The sequence below is a fragment of the Cricetulus griseus genome, chromosome 8, assembly GCF_003668045.3.
Source record: "Cricetulus griseus strain 17A/GY chromosome 8, alternate assembly CriGri-PICRH-1.0, whole genome shotgun sequence".
NCBI classification, from domain to species: domain Eukaryota; kingdom Metazoa; phylum Chordata; class Mammalia; order Rodentia; family Cricetidae; genus Cricetulus; species Cricetulus griseus.
In genome coordinates, this window is record NC_048601.1 from 33,221,040 (window position 1) to 33,244,457 (window position 23,418).

The window sequence follows — 23,418 nt, forward strand, 5'->3', positions numbered from 1 at the left end:
AGATCCTGCAGCCTGGTGCCCTTATGAAATGATGCTGTATAAGTAAGTAAATAAGAAAACAAGGACATGGGACATAACATGAAGGCAAGTTGTTATGACAAAAACAGGGTGATCTTTGCATTTTATTTTCTTCTTCTAGGATACTGATATATAAATTTTGATTTTCAAAATTATGTACAGATGTGTGTATGTGTGCCTTCATGTGTATGAATATGGTTGTTCAAGTACCATGCTGCATGTATGGAGGTCAGAGGACAACTTGGGTTTTGGTTCTTGCCTCCCATACTGTTTGAGAGAGGGTCTCTGTTGTTTTCAAAGGTGAACACCCTCAAGTTTCCAAGGAGTCTCCGGTCTCCATCTCCCATCTCTATGTAAGGGATCTGGGATTACAGATACTTATGGTCTATTTCTGACTTTTACATGGGTTCTAGGCCTCCAAACTTTCAAAAAGTGCTGTTATCCACTGAGCCATCCCCCCTAATCTTACTGATACTGTTTTATTGATAAGACTGTGTTACGATAAATCTGTCTGCCAAAGCCGCCGGAGCCCTACCATGACGTGGGCCTGAGTTCTGCCCTTCTCATGGATGGACAAAATAATACACAGACTTATATTAGGTACAAATGCTGCTTAGCCAATGACTAGGATTCTCATCTGTTGGCTCAATCTTAATATCATAAATCTATTTTATAAGACTTATCAGACACCTTCCATTGGTGTCCCTCTTTGCCGGTGGATCACATTGTACCACTGGAGGAAGAGCAGAGGGGAAAAGGGGACACTTCTTGTTTCTCCTTGCTTAAATATGAGTCTCCTTGCTATGTCACTTCCTACCTGGATCACCACTTCTCTACTACATTTCCAGAATCCTCTTTGACTCCTAGTCTTGTCTAACTTGCTGTTTCATTGGTCAAACAGTACTTTATTCAATAATCAATAAGATGAACATACACAGTACATTCCCCATCAAGACTGTGTGTGTGTGTGTGTGTGTGTGTGTGTGTGTGTGTGTGTGTGTGTTGTCTGAAAGTTCACAGAAACAAGTAACCAAGCACATACCACAGTGATGCCCAAGGCTATCCATGTGCAGGACACTAAGACAAAAGAAAAGTTAAAGCCTCCTCGGCCAACATGTGAATCCCCAAGCTGTCCAGCCACAGGGGAAGTGGTATTGAAACACTTCACAACTAGATGGAAGCCTGTTCTGAGCCTTGAGAATGTAACTTGAATATGTTGTTGATGATGAGCAGTGGCAGTAAAGATTAGATTTTATATGGCTGCCATTTGTATGCCACTGTCTTTGCAAAGCCCATCCTTCCTACTGCAAGATCTAGAGCTAGAAGATCAGTAAATATATTTTGCAGGTGGACTGGGTAGGTGGAATTGAGAATGGGAGGGTTTAGGCACAGGGGAAAAGTGATGGAGGGAGAGAATGTTCAGAGAGATGACTGAACAGGCTGGAAACCTAGTGCAGTGGAAACTTCCTGGAATATATGAGGGTGATCCTAGTGAGGCCTCATAGTATTGGAGAATATGGAGCCTGAACCATCCATCTTCTGTAGCTAGGCTAGGTCCCCAGTGGCAGCACTAGGTTTCATTCAATTGAATTGTTGGTCAAGTGGTCCCTTGGAGATTCCCCAAACAACCCAGACTGATGGTAGAACAGAAGGTTGTTCTCTGCAAACTGACAGTGGGGATCCATTGCCAAGAACAACATCCACACAGCTCACTGAGTGTGGAGAGATCAAGTTTGTGCCTTCATGGAGCCTTTAACTCTACATTCTAGTCTCTTTTGTATGGGAAGGTACTCTGTAGGCTACTAAAAGAAGAACATGGTTACCAACTCAGCCATAAAACCTTCAACCTACACTCTGTCCTGCATGCATGATATGTTAGGGCAATAGTAGGACAGAACTTGCTGGAGTGGCCAACCAATGTCTGATTTAACTTGAGGCCTATTCCACAAGAGAGCCCATGCCTGACACTGCTTGGATGCCCAGCAAGACTGGATAGACTAGGGACCTAGGTAGAACCAAGCATAACCTGTCAAAAAAGTCAATGAAACAATTCCTAATTGTTATACTGAACTTTGCTATACTCATAGATTTGTGTCTAGTTGTCATCACTGAGGTTTCCTCAGGCAGCAGATGGGAGTGGATGCAGAGACTCATGGCCAGAACTTATGCAAACAGAGTATGAAGTGGACATTTCTATTGGGTCCCTCTACTTGGAGCTCAGAGAATCCACTGGAAGAGGGGCGGTAAGATTATAGGAGTCAGAGGGGATGATGGACACCAGGAGACTGTGCATCACAGAATCAAATAAGTAGGTTGCATATGGACTCACAGAGACTGAAGTGGTAAACACAGGGACTGCAGGGGTCTGCACCAGGTCTTCTGCATATGTGTTATTACTGTTAACTTGGTAGTTTGGGGAACTCTTAGCTGTGGGAGAGGGTATTTAACTCACTTGCCTGCTCTTCAAACTCTCTTGCTCCTGTTGGCTTGCCTTGTCCAGCCTTGATTTGAGGGCTTTAGCTTTGTGGTATTGTATTTTGTTTTGTTGTATTTAGTTGTTGTCTCTTGGAGGCCTGCTCTTTTCTGAAGGGAGATGGAGTGGGAGTGGATCCAGGGGAGAGGGGAGGTAGAGGGGAGCTGAGAGGAATGGAGGGAGGGGAAGAAACCATGGTTGGCATGCATTATGTGAGAGAAGAATCTATTTTCAATAAAAGAAATAAAACATACTAAAAAGAAAAGGATTTCAAAGCAAATTATTTGACATGGTTTGTTATACCGTGTTCAGCACATACTGTGTTCAGCACTTAATACAATAGGTTCAGTTAATCTCATGAACAACCCCTAGAAGTCCTAGTAATATCCTGTCCATTTGGAAGATGAGAAAATTGACATACAGTAACTAAGTGATATGCTCAGATCACTATTTTGAGTAGGGGTATCCAACCTTTTGGCATCATGATGTCTTGTCATGTATATACATGTTGAGACACATTCACAGCTAACTCGGGATGCACGGGGACTGTGGATTTAGCAGCCAGCAGGACTGACACTGACATCCACAGTTAGACTGGCCAGTGTCCTCCTCAGGATGAAGGCTCATTCAGTAAAAAGTCTGGTCACTAGAGACTGCCCTGATCATTTTTACTGCTTGGTGAGGCAGAATGTGAAGCCCCTGTGAAAAATGTAAAATATGGAATCTCTTTGAAAAATTAGGACTTTGACACTTGGAGTTATCTTTCGAGTCCCTAGAAATGATCTCCTGAAGACCCATCAGTTCACTTTGCCTGCTGAAGTCACTCTGGCCCACTTAGGACAGAAGAAAAGACACACTGACATTGCATCCTGCTGGGTGTTGTCATGGAGACGAGGCCTTAAACAATGGTGTTTTCCTCCCCAGACCCAGAAAGCAGTTTCTTTTTTTTTTTTTTTTTTTTGTCTGAAGCAGCAGCTGTCTGGAGAGCCATGAGAAAGGGCCTTGACATAGTTTCTCACGGTGTCAGCAGAGAGCTAGGGTGACTTCCAGGGATATGGTAGATGCCATTTGTGCAATAACCCCCAAACTGTTCTGTACTGTATTCTTTTAATGTCCTGGAGAGCCTTTGGCTGTTGCTGTTAATGGTTTCGCATCACTGTTGAATGGCATGTGCTGATTAGAACAAAGAATTCAGGGGTGACAAGGTTTCTTCTAACCTGGACAGACATCACAATCAACAAAGCAGCTTCTGCAATCCCTTCAATGTTCCAGTGAGTACAAGATTACAGGAACAGATGATTTGAATTCGACCACGAGTTATTTTAGCTTTCTTCATGGCAGTCTTCTGCCCTAAATAGGGTTTTTACAATCGATCTTTGATAATTCCTTAAACAGCTGAAGTCCAAACAGGTATCGCTAATTTAATGTAAACGTCACTGCCACAGTCTCAGTCTGAGTGAATGTGTGCCTAAAGTCAGGAAATATGGGCTGTGTTATGAAATATAATGAGGACTGAGTGTGTTTAAATGTGATTTCCCAGACAGCTCATTGATAGCTTATTGAAGCTTTGGCTGTAAGGCACCATTGCTCCAGAATGAATCAATACTAAATAGGTTGAAGACAGGTCAGGAGATTTATTGATATTTCAATTTAAAAATCTCACAGTCCCCCCCTCCCCCCACGTGACAAAAATCATTTGCAGGAGGATTATTTGACTCAAACTTATTGGGAATGTTACAGAAAGAAAATGCAGACAAATTAGCCAAGAAGGGAAAGAGAAAGTTTCAGTCTTCAAAATTTTTTCCTAGAAGAGAAATAAAAAAAAAAATCCAGTTAATTTAAGGTGACAGAATAAAACTAATAATTAACATTGTATAGCTACTGGACACAGTGTTTGAAGTACTTTATCATTACTTAGTCCCTATAACTACCATATAAAAAATGTATTATACAATGATCAAAGCTCTACAGAGTGATAGTCTTTGATAATGAGTCACATTGCCTGCCTGGCATAAATTATAATAATAGACACACTGGTCTATTATTTTTTCCTGTAAATGAGAGTGGGGTATGAATCCCTATTGAAGATACTCTCCTTGATGACCTATCATAGAATATACTGAGAAGTAAGTACACTGCAAGAGACTGACTTTCTCTGTGATGCATGTCAATGGGTAACAGTGAATTTCTGTTATATGTATATACCCCATTTAGGGGCGTTCATGAATTCTTGAGTAAAGCTCCAAGACAGGATCATGGTCTCAAGACTTCATACTGTTATTTCTCCAACTCTCTTGGAATATCGAGAGCAAACTGCTAGATCACTCATGCCCAAGCACATATGAACTGTGACTGTTTCTTTCATTCATGAAATCAATTGGTGGGCAGGAAAGAAAGAAAGACGTGCTGGGAACACTTAGGATGTAGGCTGACATTTGCCTTGGCTATCGGCTTGACTGTGTGCCAGTGCAGATGGTCATTTGTAGTTGCATGTTACCTGAAGAGAATCAACAGCCCAGACAGCTCGGGACTATTTGGGACTTTAACAAACCATGGGAAATTAAAATGTAAAAGACGTTTGGAAACATGGCCAAATAAATAAATAAATAAAAATGAAAGAGGAAAAGGGATTAACTTCCTAGAAGGAAAATAGAGTGGGTTTGCATGCTAACTTTAGGAGGCCAGTTTTCAGCTATAACAAAAGCCAGTGTGTGTGTGTGTGTGTGTGTGTGTGTGTGTGTGTGTGTGTGTGTGTGTGTGTGTGTTGGGATTTGCTATTGTACAAAGCACAAAGAAGAGGTGTGATACTGAAGCTAAGGGAGGAATTTTACTTTTCAGTTCAAAGGAAGTCCATAGTGCTGTTCACTAAGACCCTCAAAGTGCATTTCTGAGTTTAATCACCTCTTCTTGTGTCCCCATGCCAGATGTGACCATTTGACACTTATGTGGGGTCTACCATATAATAAGCATATGTATGTGAGGACTGGAAAATTTAACTTAAAGCAGTCTGTGATCATCTCCAGAGGACCAGCAGACCTGCCTATATTCTCCTTGATGGATTCTAAGGAGTTGTAATGAGTGAAGTGCTCTGGGATCTGGAAGGTTACTTTCCTCTATTCTGGAACTATTGTGCTTAATTATTCAGGCCACTAGAAGTACTAAAAAGAAAAGTTACAGTGTGTGGTCTTATCATTTCAGGAAAGAAGGGGGGAAAGGAGAAGGAAAGGGGAGGCAGTGGAGAAAGGGCAGGGAAGGAAAATAAGAAAATGATGGGAAGAAAATGAAGGAAGAGGAAAACAAAGATGAGAAGAAAGAGAGGAGAATAAAGAAAATGTAAGGAAGGGAAAAGAAAGACAAAAGGGAAGGAAGGAAAAGAGCTAGTGTCATTCCTCTGTGGTCTCATTTTTGGATGATGATTCCTGTCTTGAGGTCCTGGAAAGCCCAAGCATTCTAGAATAAACTAATAAGATCAAGAAATGATGATAAGATGGATGAAACAGAAAGAAAAAATTCAGTAAGCTTTTTTTCAGTCATAGAAAAGTTCATCAGAAAAGTGCCTGTCCTCGAGTCCCAAGGTTGATGTCTGTCCTGCCACTCAGTCATTGGTGTCTTGCTGGGGAAGGTACCATTCAATTCTAGACTTTAGTTTCTTGTATGTCAATAGTAACAGGAAGATCTGCCTTAGAGTCTGGTTAGGTGATTTGCAAACTTCAGCCATAGAATGATAGGCAGGGATTGTTCTCATAATCATAACCAACATTACAACTTCTATTATTTAACCATGTTAGCATTTCATAGGTAAAGATGAATGAGGCTTCTACTCCTGGGAAATTCTGTATTGGATGTAAGGTTGATGATATTCAATTTTAATGTATCAGTGAAAATTTCTGGTCTTGTTAACCAATTTTGTGATATATTGGCATACAATGAGACCAAATGTATTTTTCAGTAGCAAAGATGAAAGGTTTCTCTTTCTGCTCTGTTGTTATTCTGTCACTCAGGACATAAACTAGAACTATGATTTCTACTTAAAATGTTCACTGGCTTGACAACAGGCCAGGAATTGCCTGTTAAAGTTAGTCATATGGAGTGGTACAAATATCAAGTGGTGTGAGCATATGTATCCTACAGCATCCATGCACTGATAGCTTTTTCTCTATTGACCTCATCAAGGCAGAAGACTATTAATGATCCATCAGAAGACCATAGTGACCCATCTTGAAAAAAACAAAAAACAAAAAACCTGGTGTACCTAGAGACAAGATTGACTGACTTCACATGCCATCCATCAAACTATGATGGTTTGTGGCAGACCAAACACAAAACAAGAGGCTAGAGAGATAACTCAGTTGATAAAATGCTCGCTGTATAAACTTAAAGACCTAAATACATTCCTTGGAACCCTTGTGAAATCAGTGGCAAATGTTTGTAATCCCAGAGTTGGAGGAATGGAGACAGGAGGATTCTGTCTGGGTTTTGGAATGTGACTAGCTGAATTAATGAGCTCCAGTTTCATTGTGAACTTCTGTCTCAAAGAGTAAGGTAAAATCCAAGTAAGAATAATACTCATTTGGCGATCTCTGACTTCCATGTACACACACACACACACACACACACACACACACAGAGAGAGAGAGAGAGAGAGAGAGAGAGAGAGAGAGAGAGAGAGAGAGAGAATTAAACAAAATATGTAACCATGACTTAAAAATGGAAGGGAATAAAATCCAAGGAAGAATTCACATAAGACCCACTCTTACATAGGAGGGCTCTACTATAGAGGATTGCAAGATGTTGCCATGGTATCCCATTAAAGAAGTTTGTTTCTATGGGAAACTGAGGAATGCATGAAATTAGGCTTATCCACTGTCACAGAGATGTACAAAGCAAGCCACCTATGTGACACTCATCTACCACCACAAGAGTCACTTTCCAAGTTTAGCTTTCTTTATTCTTGGCTAGAGAAAATGGCAACACAGTCAAGGTCATGCATAATACTTACCAATGTGAAGAAGCTATTCACATTAAAATAATCTAAGGGTTTTAGGTCAGCTAAGCAAGAACATCCATGGGAGATTTCTCTAGCACCCTCCTGTACAAGTTGAGACCCTGGAGGTTACTCTGAGAAAGGACAGATAGAAAAAAGGAATTCAAAACCAATGCTCAACTTGAAAAGGCCAAAAAAATTATTAGAGTATTCATGTAGATCATAAAGGAAATGATGATTACCTTTCATTCCAAGAGAAAGTTAATTTAAAATGTGTCCAAGCTTCGATGAAGAGGGAGAAGGAGAGGGAGAGGGAAGAGAGAGAGAGAGAGAGAGAGAGAGAGAGAGAGAGAGAGAGAGAGAGAGAGAGAATCTGCAAAGTTAAGGTACATCTTCAGTAGTTAGAACCCAGAACAGTCATCAGTTGAATATTGAGATGAATCTCCCTCACAGCAATTAGGTGGGGGAGAATTTCAGTGATGAACTGACCTGGATTAAGGACACACATTTTTCTTTTTAAATTAAAGTAACATTTGGCTTTAAAAGAAAATACTTGCCCTAAATAGATGGATCTGAGGAAACCATTCAAGTGATCAGAAAGCCACAAGCTATCTATCAAAATAGACTCAAACTATTCGAAGTTAATGTGTGTGAGCTGATTGAGTCTATGTGTACCATATGCATGCAAAAGCCCATAGTGGCTAAAAAAGTGTATTGGATGTTCTGAACTGAAGTTATGGATGGTTGGGGGCTGACATGTGGGTTCTGGGAACTGAATTTGGGTCCTCTGCCTGTGCAGTAATTGCTGTTAACCAATGGGGGCCATCTCTTCATCCCCAACCATTTCCCAACAGAAATTGTCAAGTTCATATACACTTGAAATGATAAATGGTGAAGAAATTGGTAATCCACAGAGGAAAGAAATAGGCATAAACTTTCCTTGTTGATTTTGTATGATGGCTAAATGCTTCAAAAGAGAGATTAAATGCAGGTGTAGTTCTGATATCAATTTTATGATTTTCACATAAAATCATAATTTTGAAACCTGACATCAGCATAAAATTCACCTCTTTATCTTCTATGACCTTGAAGGCTTTGTCTTGAAGGACACAATCCCACCTACTGAGTTATAGACTGGGAATTTTCTTAATCATAATTGCCATTCACTATTAAATATATACCTGCCTTGTTATTGGATAAGGCTGAGAGCATGGGACAAACCACTTCACTATACCAAAGGCACAGAGAAAAAGGAAACTTCAGCCCCACATAGTCAGGCCTTTTCTTGGGTGTCATGCCCTAAGATAAAGTGTTTTGTAACTCTGATACAGCAGTTGAAGAACCATTTATTAACACGATACATTATTTTTATGAGTCAGATTCTTAGTGTATAGTCTTCCAATTTTAAGTTCTTTTCCCTGAACCACTTTCCATACTGGATGGAGCATGGTGCCCTACTTATGTGGCTGGACAACTGATATATTCCTACTGAAAGCCCCCATCCCCTCATCTAGAATAAAAATTGCTTACCTTAGGATCCTCTATCATGTCTGAGCTCCCTGAGGGACTTGCCCATTTTAGTCTCCCATTTATGTCACCTTAGGGCTGGCACAGGAGCAAAGCTTCTGAGACTTTCATTTGACTGTTTCCCCTTAACAGCAGTCCCATGGTTCATGAATCTTGATGAGACCAACCGAGCCAGGCAGTGGTTAAATGTACCTTGTGATGTATTTTCCATGACTTAAGGGCATGGTGTGTATAACTCTACTTTGCCAGTAAAACTACAGGCTGTGTGTGCTTTCATCCCATTCTTTAAGTGGGATGCGAACTGCAGAGCTGGGTGGCAGGTATTAATTGGTTTCTGAGCATGTGCTCAGAGATCAGTCCTGATGAGATTTATCAATGCATTTATTTCTGAGGTGATTGTGTGTCAAAGGTGGGGTAGCCTTATATTCTTTGCTGTGCTATATTTAGAGAGTGTTTCAAAGTGGATTTAAAATTGAAGTGGTCTCCTGTTCAAACAGGGGTACCACACTGAATGCTAAAGAGGAGGAATCGCAATAGGATGTAAAGCCTTGTTTGGCAAAGTTCTAAAAAGCCTCAAGTGATAAATAATCCCATCATAGTAATGACAAGAATCAAATGATTACTAAGATTTGTTTATTTGGGGCATGTGTATGTATGCCTGGTGTCCATGTGTTTGCATGTGTGTATGTGCTCAAGTATATGGGTGAATATTCACGTGTGCATACCTATATTTTGAGGCCAGAGATTGAAATCAAGTGTGTTTCCCAGTGGTTCTTCTCTTTATTTATTAAGGAGGGCTTGCTTGCTGTACCCAAAGCTTGCCAAATTGGCTACTCTATCTTGTCAGGTTCCTTTGGAGAACTCCTGTTTTCTCCTCCCAAGATGGGATGTTAGGTGAACTCTCACTTTATCAGGAATTTGTTCAGGTGCTAGGGATCCAAATTTTATGCTTGGAGAGCAAACACTGAACCCACTAGGCCATCTTCCTAGACATTAGCAATGAAAAAAAATGCAATCCCATAAGTTGAGCTCTCAATAGTATTAAAATCTGAATACTTGCTCAGAAGAACAAAACTATGGGAAACCACAAAAAAGTTATATGTCTGTGTATGCAAGGCTGGATTGAACCTAGTGTTTTATAATCACACCACCAACCTCCAGTGTGCAACTATTCTACCAAAACAACTTTTTTTCTGGCCTGAGTATAGAACAGATAAGTCAACACCCCACTTCTTCCTTTCTTAATTAGATGTTAAAATAAGTGTTGCTAAACTGATAACTCTTTGTACAGTTATAAAATTCATAAACACATAAATGAAAAGATGAAGCAGTGATGCTTTGCTGATGTCAGGCTTAGGCATCTTCCAGAGAGTGTACTTTTCAACCTTATATCAAACAGATTTTCTAGCCACGTTACACTTTGTTCTGTCTGACTTTGAATTTGTTTCCTTCCATCTCTTGCACGCAAATGCCACACTTGCTTACAGGATGTGTCTTTGTTGGGACACAGTGACTGAAGTGAAGTTTTAATAGCAAATTTGCATAACATTTACTCCTATGCCTGTAGTTTTCCCTTTACCATTTCATCCCCTGAAATCTTGTCACACAGAAATAACTTCAAACAGGAGACAGTGAGCCATTTCTTTAGTTGGCCTCCAATCATAGGTACTTCTTATTGTTAAAGTGAACTGTTGATGTCTACTCTTTGAAATCACATGACTGGGACCATCCTCCACTCCCCATTGTTTTAAAAGAAATCAAATATAAAAATGCGTCCTTCCTTTGAGAAGCTACCCTTAAACAATCAGGGAAAAATATCAAGTGCAAGTATTACTTGCATTCCCAAGACCATCAAACATTTTTTAAAAGATAGGGAAAAACAGTAATGAGTGAGTGAATGTGTCCTGATATGGCCCTGGGAAAAGAAAAACCAGTTCACATTCCTTAACCTGTCATATAATTTCTCTCACTCTCTCAGAATCTCACCAACAAAATCTGTGAAGAAAATAATCCCAGGAAAAAGGTTGGTTTTGTTTCTAAGCACCACTTCCTAACCATTTATTTTTTAATTTGTATTACTGTGTGTGTGTGTGTGTGTGTGTGTGTGTGTGTGTGTGTGTGTGTGTGTTTAGGTCAGAGAACAACCCCAGGGAGTCTGCTTGACAGACCATGTAGATCCCAAGGTTTAACTCAGGTCATCAGGCTTGGCAGCAAGCTCCCTTGCCTGCTGAGCCAACATGCAGATCTCTAGCCATACTTTTTAACTGAAAGGTCAACTTCACATAGTTTTCTATTACTTCCTTTAAACCAAAAGGCACCAACTGAGAATGGAGCTAAAGAGAATTTTTAATAGATGGATATTTAGTCTATCTTTTGCTTCCTAGGGATAATTCTTTCTCATTTATTTTCAGGAAGTCTTCTGTAAAAGAACTGTTAAATGACAAGCTGTAGTGTTTTGACAAGCACTGGTACTGCGGAGACTTGAAATCTCACTGGGATATGGTTACATATTCACTGTAGGGAAGAGTGCCCTATTTAAAATCTAGGACACTTCATGTTGATACAAGGAAAAGGAAATAACTATGGAAACAATACATCTGAAATTAAAGACTGGGATGTTACATCCTTCTAAAATCAACAGGAAATGTAATTACTCTTTGAAAGTAATTGTGTCCTGTCTTTGAGTACTAAGTGCACTTTTTGAAAGACCAAGATATTATTTCTATGCAGACTATCATTCCAAAGAAACATATTGTCGGTGTCTGGACAGTGATTTGACAGAAGTTGCATGTCAGAGACATACAAAGATAAAGGCTGGTGCACATTGCTAAACATAATGTTAGTCTCCATGACAAGACCCCACTTTTATAGATCTCTAGAAATAGACCCTCTAGCTGTTTTAAAAATGAGAGTGTATTTACAGACAATCAGAATGGAGTCCTTTATTCAAATTTACCACCTAATTTAAAATTTTATTTTACGTGTGTGTGTGTGTGTGTGTGTGTGTGTGTGTGTGTGTGTGTCTGTGTGTGTCTGTGTGTGTCTGTGTGTGTGTGTTCATAGGCATGCAAGTGCTGATGTCCATGGAGACTGGAAGAGGGCATCAGAATCCTGGGGTGAAGTTGGTGGTAGTTGTGAGCCTTACAATCAGGGTGCTGGGAATTGAACTCAAGCCTTCTACAAGAGCATTACACAATCTTATTTGCTGATCTCTCCAGCCTTTTCACACTATTCTCCATGCTGTCTACTGTTTATTTTTCCACCATGTGGAAGTTGCTGAATCCATCTAGACAAAGACTTTTGAAAGCAAGAGTGTTTTCCACTGTGATTCTAAATTGCTTAGGTAGACATCCAAAAATAGACTATTTAAGAATAGTCTTTTAGAGAATATATTCATTAATGGGCTAACAAAGTACTATATGAGCATGCGTGGTAAGTCAATGCGTGGTAAGTCAATTGATGCCCTCAAAAAGTTCATTCATATGACCAGTTGATCAGGTCATATAACCCCTTGTTTTGAATACCATGATATTAATTTGGTGTAACCTGTATAATTTTGAAATTTCTTTTGACCTTGTCATCTTTCTTTTACCATTTCCTATTTTCAGAGAGCACTGAAGTTAGTTTGATTTCTTAGAGAAAGAAACATGATTGACAAATCATAAGTTCTAGCCATAAAACTTTCCTGTAGTTAGTTGTTTAAAAACAAAGAAAGAAAAGAAGACAAAAGAAAAAGAAAAATCCAAGACCATGTTAGGAGCAGCCACTCATATTTTTGGTTAGATACATTCCTGGGAATGTGTACATTTATTTTGATGTACCAAGTAACAATAACTGAAGTAGATATTTACACATGACTGATAAAACATGCCCCCTTTTTTCATATCAGTGATCTATACTGTCAAAATGTAAAAACACACATTTAAAAATAATTTTTACCATCAATTATTTTAAAGTAGAGTATGTATCAAAAGAAACAGCACCCATTTTCTAAAGTGATTGGCTAGTTGCCACACCTATACAGCAGATGCCCTGTTCTCCAGAAAATACAGCAGACATATAACTAGAGCTGCCACCAAGCTCATCAAATAGACATATTTCAAATCTCATTTCTCCATTCAGATAGAATTTCATATTGTCATGCACAGTGTTCATGAAAACATTTCTATTATTAGTGTAGACAATAACACACAAATAAAAGAAAAGGAGATTGTTTTCTTACCTTTCTGGAAGCAGTCAAAAGCTATACTGTTGGTGGGATAGTGTACCAAGTTACGGACTTTTGTACACTCTTTCTTACTGGTGGTATACAGTCTACAGGAAAAGTAAATATATAGGAATGTATAAAATAAATGTACAGACAATATTCTTTTTATTATAATCAGTTTTTTGTTGTTGTTGAAGAAGAGGCTATAATAGAGACCCACAGACATTATGTCCACTATTTCATCGAATACAATATGCTTGGGTAGACCAGTTCACCACAATTCAGGTACCTCTGAACATGGGAGTGCTGGTGTCACTAGAGAACTGAAGGAAGCTAGGTTGGACTTGCTTGAGTTGGTGCAGTAGAAGGAACCAGCCCAGAAATAACTGATCTATCTGGCTCTCTCCTACCTGTTGCCATCCCTTTTACCTCAGCCTAGTTCATTCTTGCTGACCAGCTTTGCCTGGTTAGTCCAGAAGGATGAGTACGAATAGCGCCATGTTGAGAATGTTAGAGATCCAAACAGATGAAGAAGCAAAACAAAACAAGAAACATTAACAAATCAGCATAGCATGGTAATGTGTTCCAAAACTTTCTATGCACTATTACTTGTGTACAATTTGTTGCCCACATCCATTTTCCAGCAGCCTAGAATTTCTTTTATTAATCAAATATTTCCTTCTATTGATATTTCTATTTTATATGTTTTCTTTCTTTGAGACCAGAATTTTCCTTGTAGTCAATGCCAAATAGTAATAAAAAAGAAAAGAAACATCAGAATACATTTGTGTTGAAATTATCTTATTTTGTAGTTTATATCTGAGATACACAATGTTGTTATTCATGGGCATAATCCATCTGTTGTAGAACACATGTCTAGTTTCTCTCTATATAAGTTAGAAATTCCCATATCCAATAAGTGGGGTGTGTTCTTAGCTGCTCACCTGCCTACCTTCACTAGCTTCTACTGACTTCCCAGGTTACACTCTACATTCACCCAGGTATTTCTCACCCTGGAGGACATCAACTTAAAAAATGGATGGTATCTTAAAACCAGGGTAGTTTACAGCCTCTCATCATTGTGCAATGCAATCCTTGCCCAAGGGAAGCATGACATAAGAGGGCAATTCACCTAGAATCTGATGAGTCTGACTATTCCAGACCAGTAAGTTACCAGATCATAATCACACATCACAATCAAGTCATGCTGTCCACTAATTAAAAAAAATACATCTGGCTTAAAAAGGACCATAAAAATAGTCATAAGTCATAGCCCAAGCATGACCACATCCTCCTATTCATTTAGTATCTTATAGTTTGCCATGAACATATACATGCAAATTGATATTCAGTGCAGGGAGAGAGGCTAGATTCAGGAGGTAGGTGAGAGAACCAGAATTTGAAGAAATTCTGAAGATCAGCATCTTGGGCATTAAGTGTCCAAATGAGATTTGGCTTTTCTGAACCTCCATGGAAGAAATCACCTCTGTATAACTAAAAGTCTTTGAGCTTCATCCTAATGTCCTCTAGGCTTGCTAGTTTTCAATATGACCATAGATCCTGACAAACACTGGCCAGAGCTTGAACATGAAATATATACACAGTGCAGAGCCAGCATTAACACTTTGACAAGTTTGTCTCTTTAGCCCAACAAAAAGATGTTTTTCTTTAAGGCAATCAGAATTTCAACTGAAGGAGCAATTTGAGAGGAAAATTTCAATCCTTGAAAAGTATTGCAGTGCAGAGGGCAGTTTTAATGACTGCACATTTTAGGCCAAGAAGCAAGCTCATTTTTGTGTAGATGTGTGCAGTGTGGAGGTGGATGAGTGGAAGCGGTCATGCGCCAGATGGCAAGCTGCAGTGATGGAGCGGAGCCGTTCAAGATGAAAACACCAAGGACTTATATACATTCACACTAAGTGTTCATAGCAAAGATGAGCTGGAGAGCATTTCTGGTCCATTGATTACTTTGAAGTTCATACTTTGAACTGGCCTGTCTTCTTACATATCTCCCACCACCTTAAAAAAGAATTTCCCATTGGAGAGATGCATATTTTCAAGTGCATATATTATTTATAATTTTTACCAGATATCTTAAATTAAGCAAATATTTCCTGTGTCTCCTCCATTAACAAAATTTAGATTTTGGAGATGGTTTGAGTCATTCTTGGTTTTCAATATAATATGACATTATGACATTTCATAGCACCAGAACATTCTTGTCTATTTCCATTTACTTAAATTTCACTATTAGTCTTAATGTGAATTATGCATATTTGTGATTTCAGGTGACATATTCAAATACAATTGGACTTGATATCTCATTTTCCACATTACAAGCTTGTTTGGGAACATTTCAAATGATGTAGTGTAATTTTCATCTCAAATTATTTCATTCCTTTAAGCTATGTTTCTTTCAGATAAGCACTAATGCTAATATGACAGAGTCAGTCTCCACTATGGACTCTGACTGGACATCTCAAGATTAAACACTTGCCTTTATTATACCCACATTTCCAGATCTGTGATGTCCAGTGCAGTACTTATAGATACGGCTGGCTACTTATTTAAAACAGAGTCAAATAAAAGCAAGGTTCATTCTCTCATTTGAAAAGCTGCAGTTTCAGTTGCTTGAGAGACACTGGGGTTTATGCTGGCTGTATTAGACAACACACATTCAGAACACACTGTTGCCTGCTGACAGTGCTGTTGGATGACTTCACAGAAATGTGACCTTTCAATGCTCTGCAAGAGCTGGGCCATCAGAAACCCCAATGTTTAGAGATACATGAATCTCTTCATGTGGTTCAGACAATTTCTACTTATCTTTTATGGTGTTTTAGGGTAGTGGATACATAATTTTGGAATAGCTAGAAGAATTTCAAACATCTTTCAGACTGGTTGAGAGGGAAACACTGTATATAATTGTACTATTCTCTTCATCTTTCTTTCTTTCTTTTTCTGGAGTATTTGTTATGACTCTAGATACCAGAACAACCACACAGTCAAAAAAATTTTAAGGATGTCCAATGATTTCTCAGTGAGATTATTGCAATGATTCCAATTGCCACTACAATATCTGAATTTTAAAGTCAGTATGATAAGGCCTCTACCTGAACACCCTTCTCTAAATGTAGTTTATTACTGCCTGTAGACAACACAATAAGCAATGACATATTTCACATTACAAGTTTTAGCAAAGACAGTTCCCCTGGAAACACCTTCACCACCACCACACTACTACGAGCACGATCACTAGTGCCACTACCCACCACCATTATGAAACATAGTAGTAGTAGTAGTAGTAGTATTAAAGCTATATTACCAAGTAAGAGAGCCAAAAGGGTAATTTATGCATTGGGAAGTTGTCCTGGTAGTTATGTTTCAGGACACACAGTAGTAAAGAGGAACAAGCATGGATTTAGGAGTAAGACCTGGGTTAATAAAGCCTTGGATGCTAAGTAGGTCCATGACTTTGGCTACTTTACAGAAGCTCCTTGCAGTGAGGCTTCATCAGTAAATCGAGCATAAGAGCATCATCCCTATTATTGCTTGGCAGAATAAATGCAGTCTCTTCCATATAAAATTTCCACATGGTACATATTTCCAAACTGCCTGATGCAGTGTCAGTATTAATGATAGTGTTTACATTTTAGAAATTATTCAAATACTCAACAAGGATTGATATGAACAAAAGAAAGTTAGCTATAGTCAAAAGTTATTAATTCTTAAGCACTGTAGGATTAGTTGTCTGGATTTGTAAGTTCATATTTGTTAATTTTCAAAATACAAATATAGAGAAGACACTTTGAACTTTACTGCTCACTGACTTGGAGGAAAATCTTGTTAAATTTGTGTGCTTGTGCATATATGGACAGAAATATATGATTAAAGTTGTTATTAGAATAGAGAATGGATAAAGTTTCCATGATATGGAAATTTGGTAGAAGTCTATTGTAAATAGCTACAGAAATTGAACTATACAGGAAAACTTATCGGTATGAATAAAATTATGACTATAAGCAACACTGTCCACCTGGCTGTTGGGTATAAGACACAGTGTATTGAAGCTAACACTTCCGAGTCACAGCTGTCAGTTTTTGTTCTTCACAAAATGACTTCCTTCTTCAGTGTCTTAGGAGATACTTCCTCCAAAAGTATGTTCCCTTTAGCATGGCCGTCTATGGCCCTGTATACTTAAATGAAAGTTGAATAGCTTTATCCAATATTTTATGATTCTGTTTCTAACAGACTTGCTTTGAAATAATTTCTCCACATTCACATCTCTGTGGAAGGAAAACATGCTTCTAAAGTTCTTCAAATTTTTAATTTTACTTTTAAGGCTGCAGTTTACTAGGTATCGCTACTTCTCTAACTGGAAGTTGTTTTCCCAGAAGGAAATTCCTTCTAAGAGGAAGTCACTCTCCTAGTGGAAAAGGCCTGATAAAAGAGCACTGACAGACATGTTTATCCCCCCTGGGTGTTTCTGGAGCAAAGGACAAAGAGACAAGAGAATGAAGAGTGTCTTCAGAACCCTGAAAAGCTTTCTACCAAGAAAATGGTAGCAGAAATTAATCAAAACCAGAAGAGTAAAAGTTACCATTCATCAGGACAAAGCATATACAAGCTAAGCTTCCTCCAGAGAGCAGCAACACACATCATATTTTCTGGAAATTTCTCATACAGGATGGAAATATGAAGAGAGTTACTTACTGTTTGGGTCTACGTTTTCACAGAGTTCTGTCTTTGCCTCACCGTTGGGCCTGTCACTGGGTTTGTGTGACAGCCTTGATGACATGGTGGCTGCTGTGACTACGGCCTTGAAGCTTCTCTTTCTTTTCTGGACATTGAGTTCAGGGTGGAAAATGATGATGTACACTTTCGGCATGTATAGCATTCCCAGCGCCACTGACGCACTTAGGTTCATGGAGATTGTAAGAGTGGTAGTTTGTATGTAGAGCTAGGAGACACAACACACAAGGCACTATTACAAATGACCGCAGAGGGTACGTGAATTCTTAAAGTGGTGTCACAAATGACTATGGCTAGGAGAAAAACAGCAATCCCAATGACTTTCTGCTAAAAAGGAAGACAACTTGGCTATATATCTGTTTCAGAATTTAAGTCTATGTTTGTTAACATTGGGAAAATCCTTATGCATAAAGAGATCTTCTAGCCTGATGTTCAGGATAGACTTTTTATCAGATTTAAATTACTTTTAGAGATAATGATAAATATGAAAACATGAATTATAGTATATCATAGTAATCTGTAATCTTGAGTACAAGTTTCTTATTATTTTAAATCCCCAAACAAAATGTTTATTATATGATTTTCTATGCAGAGATTCTAAGATATTATTTGAAAATTACTTCCATTCATAAATTCTTCTTTTGTGTCATTTTTGTAACACTGTGCACCTTCGCCAAACATACAGAGTAGTGATCTAGCCACTTTGGGTTATATGTGTTTTTTAAAGCATAAAAGTCAAGGCACAGCATCTAGTTATGACTTTTGATTCTGTTCACATTGGTAAATTGCTAATTAGATAATACCTCTGCCATTATGTTATTTATAGTTTGGATGGTAACCACACCCTCATCATCATAGCTTTGAGCTGTGTATTCAACCATATTAAGAAATCATTTCCTGTCCAATTCATAGAGCCATTGTCTCAGTGAATAGGCAAAAGTCTAAGGACATGTGGTTTAATGCAGTCTGTAAGGGGAGAGTCACAAACATCATGTGTATCTATGATTATGATGTGTCCTCCTATGATCTAGCGCTCCTTAGAAATCACATATGTCTGACTTATGCATGTGTTCTAAAGGCTAGATTAGATGAGGCAACTTGTAACCCTTACCTTATGTATCAGTGCAACTCCTAGGTACTTGACAATGGATTGGCCTGTGGTAGTCCACAATCCCTACTTACTTGCTGGAGTCTATTAAGAGTCCTTATGATTCTATATGGACTGTACCTGACTACTTTTTCAGATGAATTTCCTACCATTCCCCAACTCTCTGAGTTCCGCCTTCCTGACTATTCATCCTTGTGGACTCTCTTTCAGATCTTGCATAGACTTTGTTCATACAATCACAGAAGCTTTTTACAAGTTCTTTGTATTTAAGTTCATTAGCTTCTACCTGGCCTCTTTCTCCTTTACTTCTTAAAACATTTTCCCTGAAATTGTTCTCACCCATTATCTCTTTATTTATACATTCTCCAAGGAAAGTTTCCTGTACAGATTCAATATCAAGTTGTAATTATATTCTTAATTCCTTGATTTTCGACTGTCCCATCTGTACTACAGGTTCCATGAAGTTAGACTCTTTCTGGAGGCATTATTCTCTACTTAATAGACAAGTGTAAGGATACTACATAAATGTATGATGGATAGAATCACTTGCTTTACAACTCTTTTTTACCCATACCTCAGTGATCACATATCCAATCTTTAAAAATATAAATATTTCCATCATATCTAACCAAAATTTTGGTATTTCAGATAAAAATACATGAGACCTTTCCATCTTGCTTATTATGTTCAAAACCCTGGATTTTGTCTCTGAAGAAAAAAGGTTAAATAGAAAGTATTGAGGTACATAGTTGAGAAAGTTCAGGCTATACATATTCTACATATACAAGTCTATAAAGATCAAACCCATGAAATTTCAGGAAATGAGCCAAGTTGTGGACATCTTAGCATGAATGGTTTGCTTTTAAGCCTCAAGTTTTCATTTTGATGTCACATTTAGTACTTGCTTTTAGTAATGTAATTTATAACACTTTTAATATCATGTCAGTCATCAGTTCACAAGATGCTTATCATGTAATAATGCACTATCCTTGTTAATCTCAAGGATACCACTTTCTTATGACTAGCTAATTAACTCATCCAAATAAATGAGTTAGTAACCATTGTTAATCCTTTTCATTAGAGAGTAATTGCCCATGTACACATAGCCCAACCTCTTCTGGGACTGCTCCTTCCTTCAGTCCAATCCTACCATGGCTAACTGAGATTCTGAATAGTAAAAAAAAGAATATCCTTCACCTTGTCCAAAGTTGCTTAGGTCTTTGCGAAGAGCATAGATAGCCTTAGAATTTCCACCTTTATGTATTCATCATTAATCTAAATAAATTTCCAGAAACCAGCTTCAGTTACAGGGTTAGAAGTTGTTTTACTTACATTCCCACTTAGGTACAAATGCTGAGCAAAGCAAGCCAATGTCTGTGCAAATTATTTACAGCAGTTTTCTTAAAGACTCATACATGACAACACCTACTGTTATAAGGATTCTCTTGATCTTGACTTTTTTTTCAACTCTAAAATGAACATAATAGCAGATCCTATCTCATTGGTTGGGGATCAAACTAATGAATGAGGAGAGAAATCACTGCGATACTAGCAAGCAATGAGCCTGTGGAATTTCTGCTACTACTCCTTACTTCCTGCCACATTAACTTGTGGTGGAAGGGATCTTATGCAAACATTTCTTCTTTAGCCACTTCCAGGTATTTTAAACTTAAGGATATATGTGATGTTTAGGTTTGAATATCTACAAGGGCCCATGCTATTCCTGCTGAAGCAGATGGAAATGGAGCAGAAAACAGGTGAGACTACAATGCACAGATTTAGAGATAACTCAATGCCAGGCAAAGCTCAGCTGAGTCTACCCCATGCATCTTCTGGCCTATCTCTATTAGTACGATAAGATGTGGGGGTATATCATATGATGCCTTCACTATTCCAGAACTAATAGCACTATTAGTTGACTTCTTGTCTTTGATATGCTAAGAATTTGGAAAACTTCAGTGTTCAATCTGTCTTTGACAGAAGCTTAATATCTCCCACTGATCACATTGAAATGTCACTTTAATCAAAGCTTTGTGTTTCTCCAGGAAAGGAAGAAAATTGTCATAGAATTGAAATACTGTTCGCTAGGCACAAAATACTTCCTGTACTCATGAGCTATTGAGCTTCACCCTCCCACCCCAGGAAAATGTGAAAAAACATTTATTCAATCCACATAAGGCACCAAGGACAGTTCAGAGAAAAGGTATTCCACCCAAGTTTACCTTGGTAAGTTAGAAAGTATATTGGTACTACTTATAGGAAAGTCTCTGAAATGCCAACTACAGCATGAATGATGACTCCAGATCCTGTCCAGCTTCCTGTCCTCCTTGTTGCTCCACCTAAGGGAGTACTCCCTTCACCAACAATTGCCTGATCCTTCTATAACCTTGGGAACAGCCTTTAAGAATCTTGTAACTTTCTGAGGTTCCTGTGCCCCTTTAGATCCTGTAGCTTCCTGAATCTTAGAACTTCCTTTCCACCTCCAGGAGGGAATGTTGTGGTTTGGAAGAAACAGCTCTACAACACAAGAAAGCTGCCAGTTGCTTTGTTAAAAGTTTTAGAGCCAGTTTGGTTAAAGACAAGCTTGGGATGTTTCAAAGCAAGCTGTGAATAGCTGCAAGGGTAACAGACTTGCAGCTCTGGGAATTATGATATTCTTAATATGCCTCAAAGACATTAAGAGAATAGAGGAAACACAGGGTTTAGAGAAGGAGAGAGAAGAGCCACGGAGAAAAACAAATTTCTGATTTGGAGAGTCTATTTTCAACAAGAATTATAAAACAAACTGGAATGTATTTATACATGTGAATCTTCATTAATAGCAGTTCATTAGAAAAGACTTTGAAGTAATTAACTGATGTCAAACCACTGACATAGGAGACACATCCTAAGTATATGCTATGCATCCACTATTATATGGTTTTTGATCCACTGGGTGTGAGGCATCTTTTTCAATGTCACATCAAGAATAGCATTTCACTGAGCTCCTGCTGTGTGCCTACTGTGGATCAGGTGCTGGGTTTCATAGATATACATATATAAGTATGAATGCATACATGTATACAGATACATGCTCTGCTATCAGGAGCTGGATTATAATAGCAGACGCAAAGCAATCAGAATTCCTTTAGGAAATGGTGACTGTAGCTAATAGCTGTGTATTCTGTACTTACGAAGCACTACGAGAGGACATTTTCAGTTTCATTACCACAAAAAATATATCTGTGAGGTAATGTAAGTTAATAGTTGTATTTAGCCATTCCATAATTCAGATCTTTCAAAGCATCTTGTTGTAGACAAAAACATGTGTAATTTTATTTGTCAGTTAAGCATAGAGTGTATAAATAAATATTAAATGACAACATAATGTAAGGCCTCATTATATCCCTTTTGTCACTGTGCATTGGTCTCTGCTTACTTCCACTTGAAATGCCCTCTGCTTTCCTGCCCTGCCTTTGGGGCCTTGCTTACATCTGATGTTCAGTGGTGTCCCTTATACATACAACTTTCCCCATATCCATAGTCAACAGCCTTTTTTTTTTTTGGTATTATTCAAGTAGTAATCTCCTTGTTCTATCTAAAATAGTGCAGTCAGTGTTCCCTAAAATTTGGTAGGATCATGCAAATTCAAGGCACTTTGCATATGTGAATGCCCTGGCGCTATGACTTCTTGCACATTATCTGCACAAGCTAAATAAGATTCCAGCATGGATGAGGGCAGATGGTCATGACATCTCATCCCTAACTGAGGAGCTATTGGCAAATGATGGCTGATGGGAGAAAGTGAGTTTTCTTCAGAGATGTAGCCTCTGACAGCCTACTCATGCTCCAGTAGATGACCCTATCTATAGCTACAGCCATACTAAATGGGCTCTGAGAGCTTAAAAAATAACACACAAAATAGAAAAGAAATGCTGCTGTATAGGCAGGAAGCAGGAATTATAGGGGAGAAACAAAGATTAATTTGAGAAAAATACATTATATAAATGGAAGAAATGTTCAATAAAAAAGGAAAGAAATTTCCCAGCTAATGATCAAAACACTGAAAGAGGAGAAAGAAAAATGTAAATTTATCACAGAGCAATGGAGACATTAGAAACACCTTATGCTTTACATGATTTTTGCACATTCGGGGTTTACTCCACAGGAAACACCTGTCGGGCATATAAGTCCTATTGTGGGATATTGGTATACTGTGTGAAGATGTATTGCTGGCATGGGTGTAATAGAAAGCTGAACGGTCAATAGCTAGGCAGGAGAGTATAGGTAAACTTCTTCACAGAGGGAACTCTGGGAAGAGGAAAGGCAGAGAACCAGCAGGACGCGAAACAAGTCAGACATGCAGTACA

General features: G+C 38.4%; 1 protein-coding gene across 1 annotated transcript in view; it reads right to left on the minus strand.

The window, feature by feature from the left end:
* Positions 1-13,245: 13,245 nt before the first annotated feature.
* Grm7 (glutamate metabotropic receptor 7) overlaps positions 13,246-23,418 on the minus strand; it is a 787,913-nt gene continuing 777,740 nt past the window's right edge. Inside the window, exons 9-10 of the mRNA XM_035448802.1 lie at positions 17,923-18,169; positions 13,246-13,316 (exon numbers count right to left, since the gene is read on the minus strand). Of these exons, the coding sequence (XP_035304693.1) occupies positions 13,246-13,316; positions 17,923-18,169 (318 nt within the window). The remainder of the gene's footprint in view (positions 13,317-17,922; positions 18,170-23,418) is intronic.